General features: G+C 39.9%; 1 protein-coding gene across 10 annotated transcripts in view; it reads right to left on the bottom strand.

The window, feature by feature from the left end:
* Positions 1-3,315: 3,315 nt before the first annotated feature.
* LOC124062917 (myelin transcription factor 1-like) overlaps positions 3,316-15,190 on the bottom strand; it is a 100,559-nt gene continuing 88,684 nt past the window's right edge. For 5 of the 10 annotated variants that reach the window (XM_046396011.1, XM_046396012.1, XM_046396005.1 and 2 more), the window contains 11 exons: positions 13,165-13,422; positions 12,382-12,536; positions 11,742-11,804; positions 11,308-11,376; positions 10,148-10,210; positions 9,756-9,836; positions 8,889-9,110; positions 8,491-8,582; positions 7,966-8,069; positions 4,398-4,541; positions 3,318-4,230 (listed from right to left, as the gene is read on the bottom strand). In XM_046396011.1, the coding sequence (XP_046251967.1) occupies positions 4,090-4,230; positions 4,398-4,541; positions 7,966-8,069; positions 8,491-8,582; positions 8,889-9,110; positions 9,756-9,836; positions 10,148-10,210; positions 11,308-11,376; positions 11,742-11,804; positions 12,382-12,536; positions 13,165-13,422 (1,392 nt within the window). In that variant the 3' untranslated portion in view covers positions 3,318-4,089. Of the gene's footprint in view, positions 4,231-4,397; positions 4,542-7,965; positions 8,070-8,490; positions 8,583-8,888; positions 9,111-9,755; positions 9,837-10,147; positions 10,211-11,307; positions 11,377-11,741; positions 11,805-12,381; positions 12,537-13,164; positions 13,423-15,190 lie in introns of all 10 variants that reach the window. The other 5 variants (XM_046396006.1, XM_046396007.1, XM_046396010.1 and 2 more) reach the window with 5 other exon arrangements.

The raw sequence follows: 15,190 nt of genomic DNA, 5'->3' as shown, positions 1-15,190 counted from the left end.
AGGGGGACGGCTTTTGGTTTTGCTCAGCTTGATGAATACTGCCACTCAACTAGACATTTCCTTCTTACGAGTCAATTTCTTCTCAGTGTGTGCATCAAAGTGTGACCATTCTGCTTTTGAGAAACACACAACCAGCTAATATAAACATGACTAACGCAAAATCAGGATGCAAAGGTTTGCCTACTCCCTCTTAAACACACAGTGGGATTTTCATCTTCATTCCAGGTGCTTTAGGAAACTGACCAGTTTCTTTTTCAATTTCCTTTGCTATTTAGAATAATAAAATTCCTCACTCCATCACTCAATACTTCTATGTAAATAAGAAAACATACAGTGCGTGGGTACAGAACCAACCGCAGGCTGCATTTGCTTTCTCAGCTGACATTCTTTTGAAAACGCTACGCTTTCATGGCCTCAGTGTTATTCATTTACATACTTCAGTAGACAATTTCATCAAGCAGTTTAAAAGGGGTCATGCCATATCAAATAAGTTAGGAGAATATTTGCAGTCTTAAATACTCTTGGGTAGTATTTTCGTGCATTTCAAGAGAGGAAGGATATGCTACTTTGTTAACCAAATGCATCAAAACTATCTTTCCTGAGGAAAGGTTACACAACACATGAAGAAGGGGGGTAGGGAGGGTTTAAAAGTCATAAAAAGCTTTGACATTCTTTTGAGTGATGGACACATATTTATGCAACAAACGCCTCCTCCTAAAACAAGGAGAAGATTGTGTAGCCCGGCAAATCAATTTCCCACTCCCACACACTCATCTCATTTCATACGAGGGCTCGATCCAGCCGCTGCTATCGCCTCTAGCCTCAGCTGACTGGCTGACCTACGGCATTGCTCTGTTCTGCTTTAGCAGCTCTGCCCGGTCACCTGAGAACCAAACTCCTGCTTCCTGTCAGTCTCTTTTGGTTTTTTGTTAGGAAAAGAAAGCATCGCTTCCATTTTATACATTTTCGAGCAGTGACAGCACAGGCTAAAAACCCCCCGAATCAAAGAGATGTCTCAATTTGACATGATAGCATGGGCTGTTTGGTATGTGAACAGCTACAAGCAGGTGTGACAATGTTTTGTACTGCTTTGTGCCCTCCAGTGGGGGTGGATACTTGCTATTGCTCATGATCTATTGGGATTCTTAAAAGTCGAGACTCAATGCTGGCATTTTCAATGATTATTCAGAAAGTGCACAAAGGAGTTTCATTCTATATTGGCTAAAAGCACATTTACAACATGCCTTTGACATCAGAGTTACACAATGGTATCATACTGTACACCACAGTAGCTGCAACAGATCACTCAGAGGCAGGTTACACTAACATCTCCTACTTGCTTGTTTCAACATTAGAGAGAAAGGGCTCACAGCGAGCAGGCCTTACCAGTAACATTACAATAACTGCACAATGTTGCCAAACACTATGTGCAGAACATTATTCAGAGGCATCATCTTTTTTTTTTTTCTTTTTTTTTTTTTAACTTTACATGTACATGTACTCACATGACACTTAGGAACGAAGAGCCAACCATCTAGTTTCAAATTGACAGTCATTTCTCAGATTCAGTAGTACAACATATAGTAGATGTTTTTGACATTTCTGGATCAAGGACAGACAAATAAAGGAAAGGAAAAAAACAAGAACACACTTTCAAAATTTTGTACTGTGTCATCAGTGCCTACTTTGCCTTCAGCTTGACTGAATAGTATGTTTAAAGCCACAGTTCAGCAGGTCTTAGTGATATTAAATAAGGTGTAACTGCCTCCTATTAATAACACCCCTCCCATCTCTTCAAGACAGTGAGTCATCCTTTGATAAGGTAATACAAGAGAAGAAGAAGAGCAAGTCAACAATTACACTGGAAAAATATATGTATGTTTATATTCATATATATAGCATTTTTAAAATCTATTTATACAGAATGTATATATAGTGTACTAATGGCCATCTTGGCAGAGAAATAAAGGCATCTGAAACAATCACCACTCTCTTGATGCTGTGGTCTTCAGGACCAGACATTGTTACATTGCAGAAATGCGAAGAATCAGGAAAGAAAGCGAGTTCTTTTTTTTTTTTTTTTTTTTCAGTGGCACTTTGTGCATCAAAAAATTAAAATCTAGAGTAAGGCTACAAGGGTGTGTATGTTTATCTGATAGAAGTTTGTCAAAAAGAGGCCATCATACAGTATCCTCAAGGTTTGGATATGTCACTGTGTGTGTGTGTGTGCGTGCAGGTGTGTGTGTGTGTGTGTTTTAGATCCACACATCCAGCCTTAACCACTGCTGGAATAGAGCTCTGCATATGTACCATTGTACTGATGAAAATAATAAATAAGAAAAAAAATCCAAACCATTACCTAAGCATCTATGGTACATTACAGACATTTTGGGTGAGCCAGTGCTGGCTGCTACAAAGCGCTTGGGAGAGGTAACAATTTTTGAACCTTTTTTCAAACTTTTCTTGCTTTTATTTGACCTGACAAAAGCAAACACAGAGATACCAGATAGCAACAGAACAGTGATTGCTTTTGTTGGGTTTTTCTTTTTTTTGTTGTCTTTACAATCAGCTGCTGGTATGTCTAGGTATAAGCCTAAGTAATCAAACAGTATGTGTATTGATTTTGTTTCTTTATTTAAATATTAGCAGTGGATCTTTAAGACTACTCAGACTCACATCACGCACATAAATAACAAAATAAATACACAGCCATATCAGTCCATTTCTTTCATATTAAATAAATAATAAATACATAACTTCTTTTTCTTTCAGCAATGGGTTTCTGAATGTAACAGTAACAGAAATAACATAAACAGAAAGGAAAAAAAAACATTTTTGTAAAATTATCAAAAAATTTTGTCAGTTATAAAACATCTGCACTTAAAAAGTTTTTTTTTAAAAAGCACTCAAAACAAAACTGTCAGTTATCTATATAGATTCTTAAAATATTGACGCATGGCTTTGACCATGATAATCAATTAAAATGCATTTTTGTGAGTGTTACAAAAGAAAGTTAATAAATAGATTGCTTCAAATAAATAAACCTCAATAACAAAAATGGCAATAAGTTATAATTTAAAAGTTCACAGGTTTAAATAATTCATATATAACAATAATTATTGTACCACAAAACTATTCATGGAAATGAAGTGCAATTCCTATGTTGATAAATACTAATGATATGACTAACTGAATTTGAAATGTATGCACACTATTACTATTATTTCAGTTAAAAAAGGGGAAACAAAGGATTTCTCTGCTGCTTTTTAAATCATGATATCAGCTGCCCCCCCCTCCCCCTTCCTGGATCTGTCTCATGACCTTGTTTGAAGAACCCCCGCCTCCCTCCCCAATCGCTAAAGCGAGTCAACATTGCACTGTTGATATCTTTGCTGCAGTAATACCACAAAGCAAACACAAATTCAGTTTAGTGCATGCTCCGTGTGTGTGTGTGTGTGTGTGTGTGTGTGTGTGGTCAGGAATCAGACAGTGAACGCACACGCTCGCCACAGCATATGCTACAGGACAACGCCAAGAGTCTTCACATTCAACTTATCTGTGTCCTCTTCATGTCGCAGAGCTCCTGCAATTCCCTTGTTCGCATTCCTCCACGTTTCAGTGTGATGAACTTATCAACCGTGCAACAGTGAAACTCTCTCCAAAAACAGTCATGGACACAACAGAGACAACAGGTAAACATACAGCACGTCAACCCTCCCCCGATACAGTTTATAGTTACATCATTCTTCTTTTCCATCCATTCTGGCTGAAGGGTCTGTTTCCTCCTCCAAATCCCAGCAGCAGTATGGTGTGGATTTTGGTCCGCGTCACTTTTCTTCAGAATGCTCCCTGGGTTGATTTTTTTGAAGTTGCTGTTTATTTAAATAACCTGAATTCCCTTTTTGTTTTTGAATCATATTTCAATATATTGTAGTGTTTCAACATTTCTCCTTCATTTCCCCGTTTCTCCGTCTCCACCTCCGTCACACTCCTGCACTTCAGGACAGTTTGCGTTCCTTCCATGGGTGTGTGTTTTTGTGTGTGTGTGTGTGTTTTTGCGCATTTGTGTGTGTATGTGTGTGTTGAGCCTCAAACTTTGATGCCCTTCACAGCTTTGTTGATGCTCTCCAGCAGAGCCTTATTTTCAGGACTCTGGAAGCAGTCCTTGTTGGTGTACATGTCAGTTAGGGTGCTTACGTAGCTGTCGAAGTTCTGCTCGGTGATTGGCTCCTGTCGTGGTACAAACAACAACCAATCTCAGCTGAGAAGAGCAAGGACAGAATGGCTATGCGCTGGTCAACACATGAAATTCTCCTCGAATCAAATGGATTTAATCTATCTGAAAGGTGTGTGTGAAGAGTCCAGCCTCATGTTTGTGTACGTGGACTACAACTCACCATGTGGGGCAGGCGTATGTTAGCCAAGCTGCGGATCAGGGCACGACTCAGACCAGAAAGCTCCATGAAAAGAGCCTCATTCTGCTCCTCGATCATCTTGTTCTCGTGCTCAATGCTCTTCAGGTTCTTCTCCATGGAGGAGATCTGATACACACAACAACAGGATTTCTATTATGGTACCATTTTAGGAGTGAGGTTGTAACTGAACTGGTGATATTCCATATTTTTCATTTTATCAACATCTGCCAGTAAAAGACTCACACCAACAACAACACACTGATCATACTAAATAGGATTTTAAGTGTTGTGTGTGTCTATCATAGTCTGATACATCTTACTCCTCTGTGCAGAAAGCTCCATTGTTGTCAAAAACACATCAGTTAGCCACAATGTTGCATTGCTGACATGTTTATTATAATGAACACGCACATTGTAGTTAATTTTGACCGAGTTCCACATACACCATCCTGCTGCCATAAATGCTTACTAGAAATGTGTAATAATCTGTGGTTAAAAATAGTCCCCAACAAATCCATAAATGATTTCCTCCTGTTTGAGTAACAGTTTATTTATATTTGTGAGCTGCTTTTAAAAAATTTCCATCTTCAGGGCTGAAAGCCACAGACACACTATGGTGTAAACATTTCAAAGTGTTTAGAATGCACTGGGCACTGTCGCCTCATAGCAAGAGGGTTCCAGGTTCGAATCCCGGTCTGGGCCCTTCTGTGAGGAGTCTGCATGTTCTCCCTGTGCCTGCGTGGGTTTTCTCCGGGTACTCCGGCTTCCTTCCTTTGCACAGCATTTATCTCTATTAGATTCGATCGGCTTCTGTCAGTGCGTACATAAACCGACTCACTCTAGAACTTGTTCTGCCATATGGAATTGAAAGTGAACATTTATTTTTCACAAAATCCTCTTTTATCTGACCATTGTTTAATAACTTTTGAATTTCTATTACATGACTATAAGCGACTAGGAAAAATTTCGTACACTAGATAGTGCTGTGGCAAAATTTAGGGAAGTTATACCATCGGCATTTACTTCAGTACCATAACCAAACACTCTGATGCTAAGGAAGAGTCTGATGCTAACTATAGTTCTGCTCAAATTGATCTTTTTGTGGACAGTGTTGCAAGCTCATTGAGAACAACACTCAACTCTATTGCCTCCCTAAAAAAGAAAATGACAGAAAAAGAGATTCGCACCATGGTACAACTTTGAGATCCGCAAATTAAAGCAAAAGCCACAAAAAATCCACCAAACTAGAAGAATTTTGCCTGATCTGGCACGGTAGTCTCAAATTATACAAGAAGGTCCTACGGAATACAGGAGCAGCCTATTACTCAGCATTAATTGAAGAAAATAAGAACAACCCCAGGTTTCTCTTCAGCACTGTAGCCAGACTGAGTGAATCATAGCGCTATTGAGCCTTATATTACCGTAACCCTTAGGAGTAATAATTTTATGACCTTTTTGAATGATAAAATTTTACTCATTGGAGACAAAATTCAACACCTCCTAACCTCAACTGCTAATGACCTACCTTCAAATGCAGAAGCCTTGAAAACAACTGTAGGACCAGATAATTATCTAGAATACTTTTCCTCCATTGACCTTCATCAACAACAATTCACTGATCTCTTCATCTCAACAACATGCCTCTTAGACCCCATCCCAACTAAGCTGCTCAAAGAAATTTTACCCCTACTTTGCACTTCCCTACTAGACATGATAAATCTCTCTCCAATAACAGGCCATGTACCACAGTCCTTTAAAGTAGTACCTGTAATCAAACCTCTCGTTAAAAAGCCTATTCTTGATTCAGAGGTTTTGAGTAACTATACTATAGCTATAACTATACAATAATAGTTTATCTGAGGATTTCCAGTTTGGTTTTAGAGCTTATCACAGCACAGAAACGACAATGGTCAAAGTCACAAATCATCTTTTACTTGCATCAGATTAGGGTCTTGTCTCTGTACTCTCATTGTTAGACCTCAGTGATGCATTTAATACTGTTGACCATTATATTTTAATAGACAGATTGGAACACCGAATTGTCATTAGAGGAACTGCATTAAGCTGGTTTCAGTCTTATTTAGGAGACTGAACTCAGTTTGTTCATGTTAATGATGCATCCTCTTCATACACAAAAGTTGGTCCCCCAAGGTGCTTGGACCAATATTATTCACCCCTTTGGTGACATTATTAGGAAACACTCCATACTTTTTCACTGTTACGCAAATGACATACAATTATATCTATCAATGAAACCAGATGAAGCCAATCAGCCAAACTTCGGGCATGCCTTATAGACATAAACATAAACATAAACCTGGATGACATGCAATTTTCTACTTCCAAACTCAGACAAAACTGAGTTATTGTGCTGGGCCCTAAACATCTTAGAAACAAATGATCTAGTGATATAGCTACGTTGGATGGCATTAACTCACACATTGCTCAAATTTCAAAGACTGCTTTTTTTCACCTTCACAACATTGCAAAAATTAGGCACATTCTGTCTCAAAAAGATTCAGAAAAACTAGTCCACACATTATTTATTTATTATTACCTCCAGACTGGACAATTGCAACTCCCTGTTATCGGGCGGCCCCAATCAATCCCTAAAGACTATCCAACTTATCCAGAATACTACTGCATGTGCACTGACAAAGAACATATTTCTTGTGTATTGGCTTCACTACACTGGTTGCCTGTTAAATTCAGAATAGACTTCAAGGATCCAGATCCTTTCGTTGTCAAGCTTCCCATGGAATCATCTTCCGGTTTCGGTCTGGGAGGCAGACACCCTCTCTATGTTCAAGAGTAGACTTAAAACCTTCCTTTATGATAAAGCTTATAGTTAGGGCTGGCTTAAGTTGGCCTCTAGTTATGCTGCTATAGGCTTAGACTGCTGGGGGATCTCCCATGATGCACTGAGTTTTCTCTCCTCCTCTAACTCTCCTTCCACACATATTCATGTCCTGTCAATGCATGTCACTAAGTTGACTTCTCCCCAGAGTCTTTGTGCTTTCTCGTCTCTCAGGTTCCCATGGATCATGTCTGGACCTCCTGCTGTGGTCCTGTTTGACACTGATGACTGTTATTACCACCTGTTATATTTCTGCATTATTATTATTACTACTATTACTATTATTTCTCCTACTATCAAAATAATTATTGTAAATACTGTCATTGTCATTGTAATACTCTACTACACTACTGTTGTTATTGCTGTTGTTATGTATTTCTGTCTATATACCACCCAATCTCACTCTCTCCCCCACTCTCTCTGTTACAACCCTACCGGTCAAGGCAGATGGCCACCCACATTGAGCCGGGGTCTGCCCCCGTGGTTTCTGCCTTCTAAAAGGCAGTTTTTCCTCGCCACTGTCGGCAACTGCTTGCTAAAGGGGGTTTTGTTGGGTCTCTCCAAAAATTATATTAAAGAGTTTGGTCTAGACCTGATCTAACTGAAGAGTGTCAAGAGACAACGTTTGTTGTGATTTGGTGCTATGTACATAAATCGGATTGAACTGAATTGAAACAAAAAAGTAACACACACCTGAGTTTGCAGGTTGACCATGTCAGCCTCCATTTCGTTGTTGGACTCATTGAGGTCGTTAATCTCTTTGTTGAGCTGCTTGATGTCCTCATCATTGTCCAAAACTAAATGAGAATCCAGATATATTAGAATAGAAAAGAATAGAGTCTGGTCTGTAAAAAGTTCAGCTGCATTTTCCATTTTATATCTGTCTTTGCTATTTTTGTTGAAATTACGTTGTACTGAGTTGTGGGAATATTCTGAATCCCAACCCTCCATGTACCTGGACTTGGCTTTATATTTGATCCACCATTCTCTGCTAAAACATAAGGATCTGTTCATGTACTATCCATCAGACAGTTAAATATGAGTTTAGATTTTTACTTTTGACTGAATTAAAAAGCTCTAAAATGTACCCATCATTTAGTAAAGTGTTCTAGAAAACAAGGGTATAGTTCTTGCAAATATATATAAACAATCACACACATGTATATACACAAGTCCACATACAAACTGATTAATACATTTTTTAAAACAATAGCTTACCATCACTGGCTCTGAACTTGGTGCTCAGGTAGTCCTCTGTGGGGAACTTGGCCTTCTTCTTGGCATACAAGGCTCTGGGGCATCCTGAGAGGCTGCAGACACAAGTGACAAATGGAGTATTGGGGGAGTGTCACTGTGCCTCAAGTCTTTAAAATAATCTAACAGTCGCCTGGTTCTAGCTCAATACTTTGCTTACAGACGTTACAGTGCTATCGATATATATCTCTTAAAATGAACATACTTGTGCAAATGAAATTCTGTGTCAGAAAGACTAAGTAACTGTGTCTGTATATATAAGTTGTTCAATTGTCAAACCAAATCTGAATTCACACAATTACCTGATCGTTTAGAGACCCCAAAATAGACTCACAAACTACTATCATAGAGAAAAAGTTTACCTGCGGTGTGTAAGGAAGCTGCCGTTAGCATGTCCGGAGCCATCACAACCTGGGGTGGGACAAGTAGGCCCCTCTGTTTTGAAGGCCTTCCAGTTGAAGGGTGTGCCATTAAGGAGACCCTCCTTCTGTCTGCGGGCCGCCAGCGGACACCCGTAGGCACTACGGTGTGTGGCGTACTTCCCACTGATGTGACCCAGGCTGTCGCAGCCCGGCACCGGGCATCTGCAGGGAGGACAGGAGGGAAACAAGAAAAAGACGAGAGGAGAGTCGTGCAGCAAGAGAGAAAGAAGAAAGGAAGGTAGTGTTGAAACCAGGCAGCAGAGAAAGAAACAGAGTGAGAAGGCACAAGGGTTAGATGACGGGGATCCGAAAATATAAACTGTAGAGAAAGTTGAGAATATTAGAATAAAAATTTAAGTTATATACTTTCTCTACTGGGCCAGATTCACTTTGTTACATCTGTGTTTAGATAGATAGATAGATATTTTATTGATCCCGAGGGAAATTCAAGTTTGACAGAGTATTTATGAAATTAATGACATTACTGATGCAAGAGCTACTAAGGTGCACATGCTGTGGCCAACATGCTGTTAAATTAACTGTTTTGTGTGCAAATGCAAGATGAAACCCTTGTATCTCTTTTGTATTGACAATCTACTCTACAATACTCTACCATGAACTACATTCAGAATCAGTATCTGCAGTAAGTATATTTTCCCATCAGTAAGGGCCTGATTGATTCAATTATGGGGGCAGGTCACTACCTCTGCATATGATTCACTCTCTCTCTCTTTCTTTTTTACTGCATTTACGTTTACCGTCAGTCTCGCTAAAAGCAGACATTATAGCTTTCTGAGCGGTACGAACTTTAAAAGCTCGGAGTCCTCCTGGTTGTCCTTGGTAGGAGTTTTAATTCCACTTTTCTTGGCACGTGGGCACCCAGAGAGACTGAAAACAGAAAGTATGGAGTTGATAACATAGGGTTGAAAAAAGGTCTGGTGAAGTGATTGCTTTAAAAACGGAGAGAACAAGATAAGGAAGAATAATTTTACAGAGGTTTTCAACCAAATTACAAACCAAATCAACTTAAAAACGCCTAATATGGCCAAAAATTGGATAATGGAAAGGTGTGGAAATGTGTTAGTATGTGAACCCTGTCTAATTCTACCATGAACTGTCACTAGGCCTCTCTGACTGACTGGGTGTATGTTTGTGAATGCAAATCGGTGAGTGCAATTGTGTTTTTTTTTGTTTGTTACCTTCTGTGGGAGGCGTAGTTTCCTGTAATGTGACCTGAGCCGTCACATCCTGGAGTGGGGCATCTGGAAAAGGGCGGAGGAATGTTTAACATTTAAACACTCGAAAACGTAACACTGTAGAGTCTTCATTGTTGAATGTCTTCAAGAAAATGACAGTATGCAGATGAGAGAAATGATCCTCTTATTAATACCGCTGATTTTCTTTTCGATGTGTGTTTTAAAGGTACAGTTACATCAAAATCAAAAACACAAATTTGTCCTGTTATCTGTAGTGTCATTTATCCTTCAAGATTGATTTGGTGTGAGCTGCAGAGTTATGAATATATCAGCTGCCCTCTCGTGAAAATAATGAAACTTGATGGCATGGTGCTCCAAACACCAAAAGAATACATTTGCAAAAAAGAACAAATCACAACCCGATTACTCAAGACCTGGTTGTGAACAGTTTCACTACTTTCTATACTACCAGAGAAAGAAATGTGCATCTACTCGTAGTATAGTAGCTAGTTAACTGAGCTAACTGATTCAAGATTCAAAGATTTTTATTGTAAATTCACTATATGTGCTGGACATACAGGAGAATCAAAATACCGTTTCTCTATCACCTTAGTAGCAAAATCCAACCTGTGTACAGTAATGGCAGTAATGCAAATAGTAGTGCAACACGGTCTGTCTTTGTGTGGCAGTCCTGCAACTGACTGGTGACCAGTCCAGGGTGTACCTGTGCCTGTAGTCAGCTGGAATAGGCTCCAGCGGCAAACACCTCTTCAGCTGATATCTCAGAAACTCACACCAAAGCAATCTTACACGGATAATTACTGCTACATGTAAGAGGAACAATATGTATTTTTCATTTTGGAGTGAACTGTCCTCTTAAACCCTTCTGGTATCTGTCTATGGTCAGTCCTGATAAGCCCGTTTCTTGGTACAGAGCGATGTATAATACGGAATGACAGTCATTTCACGTTTACATGAACTGATTGAAGTGAAAGCAAGCATAGTCCAAGCCAGAAGTAGAAAAAAACACAGTGACAGATGTAGCAGTAGCAGAGGCAACAACCAGCAACAAAAGATAAGTTAACTTCAGAAAAGTAAAGCATTGAGACATTGGATGATGTCCGTAGCAGTGAAAGTGCAGTGAAGGTGTAGAGCAGACATACTTGAGTTCAGGGGTGTGGGCCGCCATGAGGGACCGAAGGCTCTTATCAGCGAGAGGACACCCAGACAGACTGAGAGAAAAGGAGAAAGAGTGAAGGACAGGCAGAAGAAGAGAAGGATGAAAAATAGGGATGAGGAAAGCGAGTGTGAGGGGAATGAAAGGAGAGAGGAGAACAAGTGAGTGAAGGAAAATCAAGAATGCAAGGCATACCAAGGTCATTTAGGAGGAAGAGGACAGACAGCAAGAGGTAAATTACTGATGCATATCAAAGTCAGTGACCGTCTTTCTTTCATCCTACATTATTGCCTCAGACATGTCAGGATCAAATAAAATATTTGAATTAGTTGCTGGATGTCTGTTTTGGACTTACTAGACTAAATAGAGCTAACATTTAAATATAGAGCACTAGCATACTGGATCAGTGGAAATGCATACCTGCGATGGGACGCATAGTTTCCAGTGATGTGACCACTGCCATCACATCCAGGTGTAGGGCACCTGGAGATAATGAGATACATTGGAGGGGTGGGTGGGGGGGTTGGGTGTGCAGACAGGGATGTAGAGTTAGACATGGGACAGACAGACTAATAAGAACATTTCTCACTAAATATGAGGAGATAATTCCCATTTATTTTCACTTTGCAAGCGATGTAGCTATATGTATGGCAATCTTGAATGGTCCATCACTATGGTCTACACTAAAATATGTCAGCTATTGGATGGATTGTCATGAAACTGTGTGCAGACATTCATGGTCCCCAGAGGAAGAATTCTAAAGATTTCCTGTAGTGTCAACATGAGGTTATCAGCAGAGCTTTTCACACAGATAGTCATGTTCCCCTCAGGGTAAACTGTAGCACCTTGATCAGATTTACATATTTATTTGACCATTACTTTGGTTTTCGACCAAAACTACAGACATAACTATCAGCCTGTACTTTGTGTTTAAAGCTAATTAGCAAAATGCAGTTAGCATGATGACAAAACAAAGACTGCTAGCAAGTTTACATATTAGTGACAGCACGTTTAGCTCAAAGCAGAGCCGCTAGCGTGACCGGTGACTCTTAATACTTACGAGAGCAGCTCTTTTTTGTTGTCCTTGGGGGGGAACTTGACCTTGAAGCTTGGGGTTGTCACTTCTCCTGGGTACTTCCTCTCCTCCAGACAGTCCTGCATCATATCACAGTCCTCTGGGTCGGATGAGACGAATGACTGGCCTGTGTGCTCCATCTTTAAAAAAAATAAAAAAAAAAAAAGAAGATGAGCACCAACGTGCAGGTAACTTCTCAGTAGTTCTTTTATCATTAAATTTTTTACTAATGTGTCATTTTGTTGATTGTGCCAAATTATAGACGACTTTTGATTGACAGTTTTTTCATTTGCACATGTCTACAAGCAAAGAAACTTTGCAAATCACCATGTGCACACAAGTCTCCACTCTGATCCCATTTTTATTCTTTTGTAGACAAGTGATGCAGAGTGTCCTCATAAAAAATTTATACTGAAAGCCCTTTATATTTCTTTTGAAAAAAGTTCAAAGGAGTAAAAATTAGCATATGCCAAAGTCAGGATGGTGCAATGCACCTGACACACCACCTCTGTTGCACAGTGCAATGTTTTAACTGTACAGTAACTCTTGCATTTCAGTGAAATAAATGAATAATAGAAAGAGGACAAGGGTACAGGAAACAAGGCAAGGGGATTAGAGAAAGACAAAGTGATGTAAACAAGTAAGAGTTATTCAAAAAGCTTCAGGGTCGTTTTGTCTGTTATTATTTATGTTGCAATACTTCCTCTGTGACTAATATCACAGGAAATGCTCCATGTTTGGAGTGTGTACTTGTCTAACTGCAATGACCTCGTCCACTTCCTCCTCCCTTTGGCGGTTGGGTTTGGTGTAATCCAGAGGTCCCTCCCACTCCTCCTGCTTGTAGGCGTGTAGGTTTGGTGATGTCATTCCACTGCTTCCACCATGATGGAGCGAGGAAGAGGAGGAAGAAGAAGGGTCTGGTGAGCGAACTCCAGGGCTGGTGCCAGACAAGCTGCCCTCTCGTTTAATGGGCTTCTTCATACTCAGGTCCAGTGTGCCATTTTCATCCACCTCGATCTCCATTTCCTGAAGAGAATAAATAAGATGCTCAGGACTGAGGCCATATCACTGCATCATCAGCTTTACATGCAACCAATGATACTGGCCTAAAATGTTGTATCTACATGTCTTTTCCAAAGTTAAGGAGTCAAAAAGTGTTCAATATTAAATAAATAAATAAGACATTATAGAATAAGTAATAATAGGAAGATATATATATACAAATATACAAATGAACCAAAGTTTTATCATTTTTACATTCAATAGATAGACTTTTCACTGACTTGGCTTACAGGAGCAAGCTGGCAGAGCATGTTAGCGGTTGTTGAGCGTCAGTAACTGGAGAAATTAATCGAGAGATATAGCTAACTGATACAGTTAATTAAGTCGCCTCAAATGTAAATGACTAACGTAGTCCTTCTGGTGCACTTCAGTGTATGTGAGAGGCAGTTCTGTATGGTGATGATCGTGATTAATTTAATTACCCTCTTGAGCAGATTCAGCTACAGTCGTACACATACATTAATGTGACTACATTTTCTTGAAGGAATTTAGATTCTGATTATACCAAACCTTAATATAGTGAAATAGTTAATTTCTTCCTATTTGCTGTCCACAAAGCTTTAATTCCCTGTAAAACCACCCTTGTATCAACATTTATACAGTCACGTAGCAGTGTAATGCTTTTGGAGTGCCACATGTTCGAGTTCAGAACCGCACCCTCATTGCTTAAGCATGCTAGTAATGATATCTAATGTACTCTGTAAATAGTTTGCCAACAGCACCAACAGCATGGTTTATCTCTCGTTGCTCTGTTGTACTACTGGCAGGTGACCAGAAACAAAGGGGTGAGATGAGCCATGTTTTCAGCATTCATCTAAAATGGCGCTCATATGGGCTGGGCAAGGGCCAGAAAAAATCAAAGGGTTAGGAGAAGAGGAGAAAAAAATGGGAACATTTCCCAGAACTGTCCCTTGTTGATGAGCTCAGTGTTCCAATGTTGCAATATTGGATTTCAACTGGCTCCAACTCTGATTTCAGATCAGTCCCCGGTTGATCCGCACTGTAATACCGTGCAGCTAAGACCTGGTCTTGGATTGGTGCCTTGCTGAACAACACCTTGCTTTGCCACGCTGCCAGAGACATTAATCTTCACTTTTTATCTTCCAAAAACTAACAGGAAATCGAAAAATGATGAAGCAGTCACTTTCTCTCCTCTGTGAGGCAAAGGGGTTTTTAAAAATCACAATATGGGGGAAAGTGGTGCTCCAATTACACCTCCTGTGCACAGAGAGAAGAAAAAGGGCATGAGTGGGAGATAAAGAGGTATAGACAGAGAGAGGGGGGGAATCAGTGAGACTTGCATATGGAGACAGAGAGGGAGATAAGAGAGAGTAAAAAGAGATGTGAAAAGAAAATGAAAGAAAGGCTGGCAGGGGTGGAGAAAGAGAGTGGGAGATCCGTCCAGCAGATAATGAAAAAGGGCTACCTGGTGAAAAAGTAATCCAGGGAACTGGCAGTCAGCCATATTCAATAACAACATGAAAAGTGTGTGGGATGGAGGGATGAAAAGGATGAAAGAGGATGGGAAAGGTGATGCAACTGCATCTCAACACCATCCTGTTGCTGTAAGCCAATGTCTCGTGATGATATATTCATGTGGAGCTGATATGAGGAAAAAAAGTGAGGAGAAGCACGCCCACTGCCATCCCCTCTCATCTCACCAGCTGTGGCCTGCAATGTTTCAATCTGCACTACAATCAGCTAATAATCTCCTTCTCCAAGTATAAAGGAG

Source organism: Scatophagus argus, chromosome 8 (assembly GCF_020382885.2).
Source record: "Scatophagus argus isolate fScaArg1 chromosome 8, fScaArg1.pri, whole genome shotgun sequence".
Lineage (NCBI taxonomy): Eukaryota > Metazoa > Chordata > Actinopteri > Scatophagidae > Scatophagus > Scatophagus argus.
Note: the sequence above shows the minus strand (reverse complement) of the source record. Positions and strands in the feature narration are given on the sequence as shown.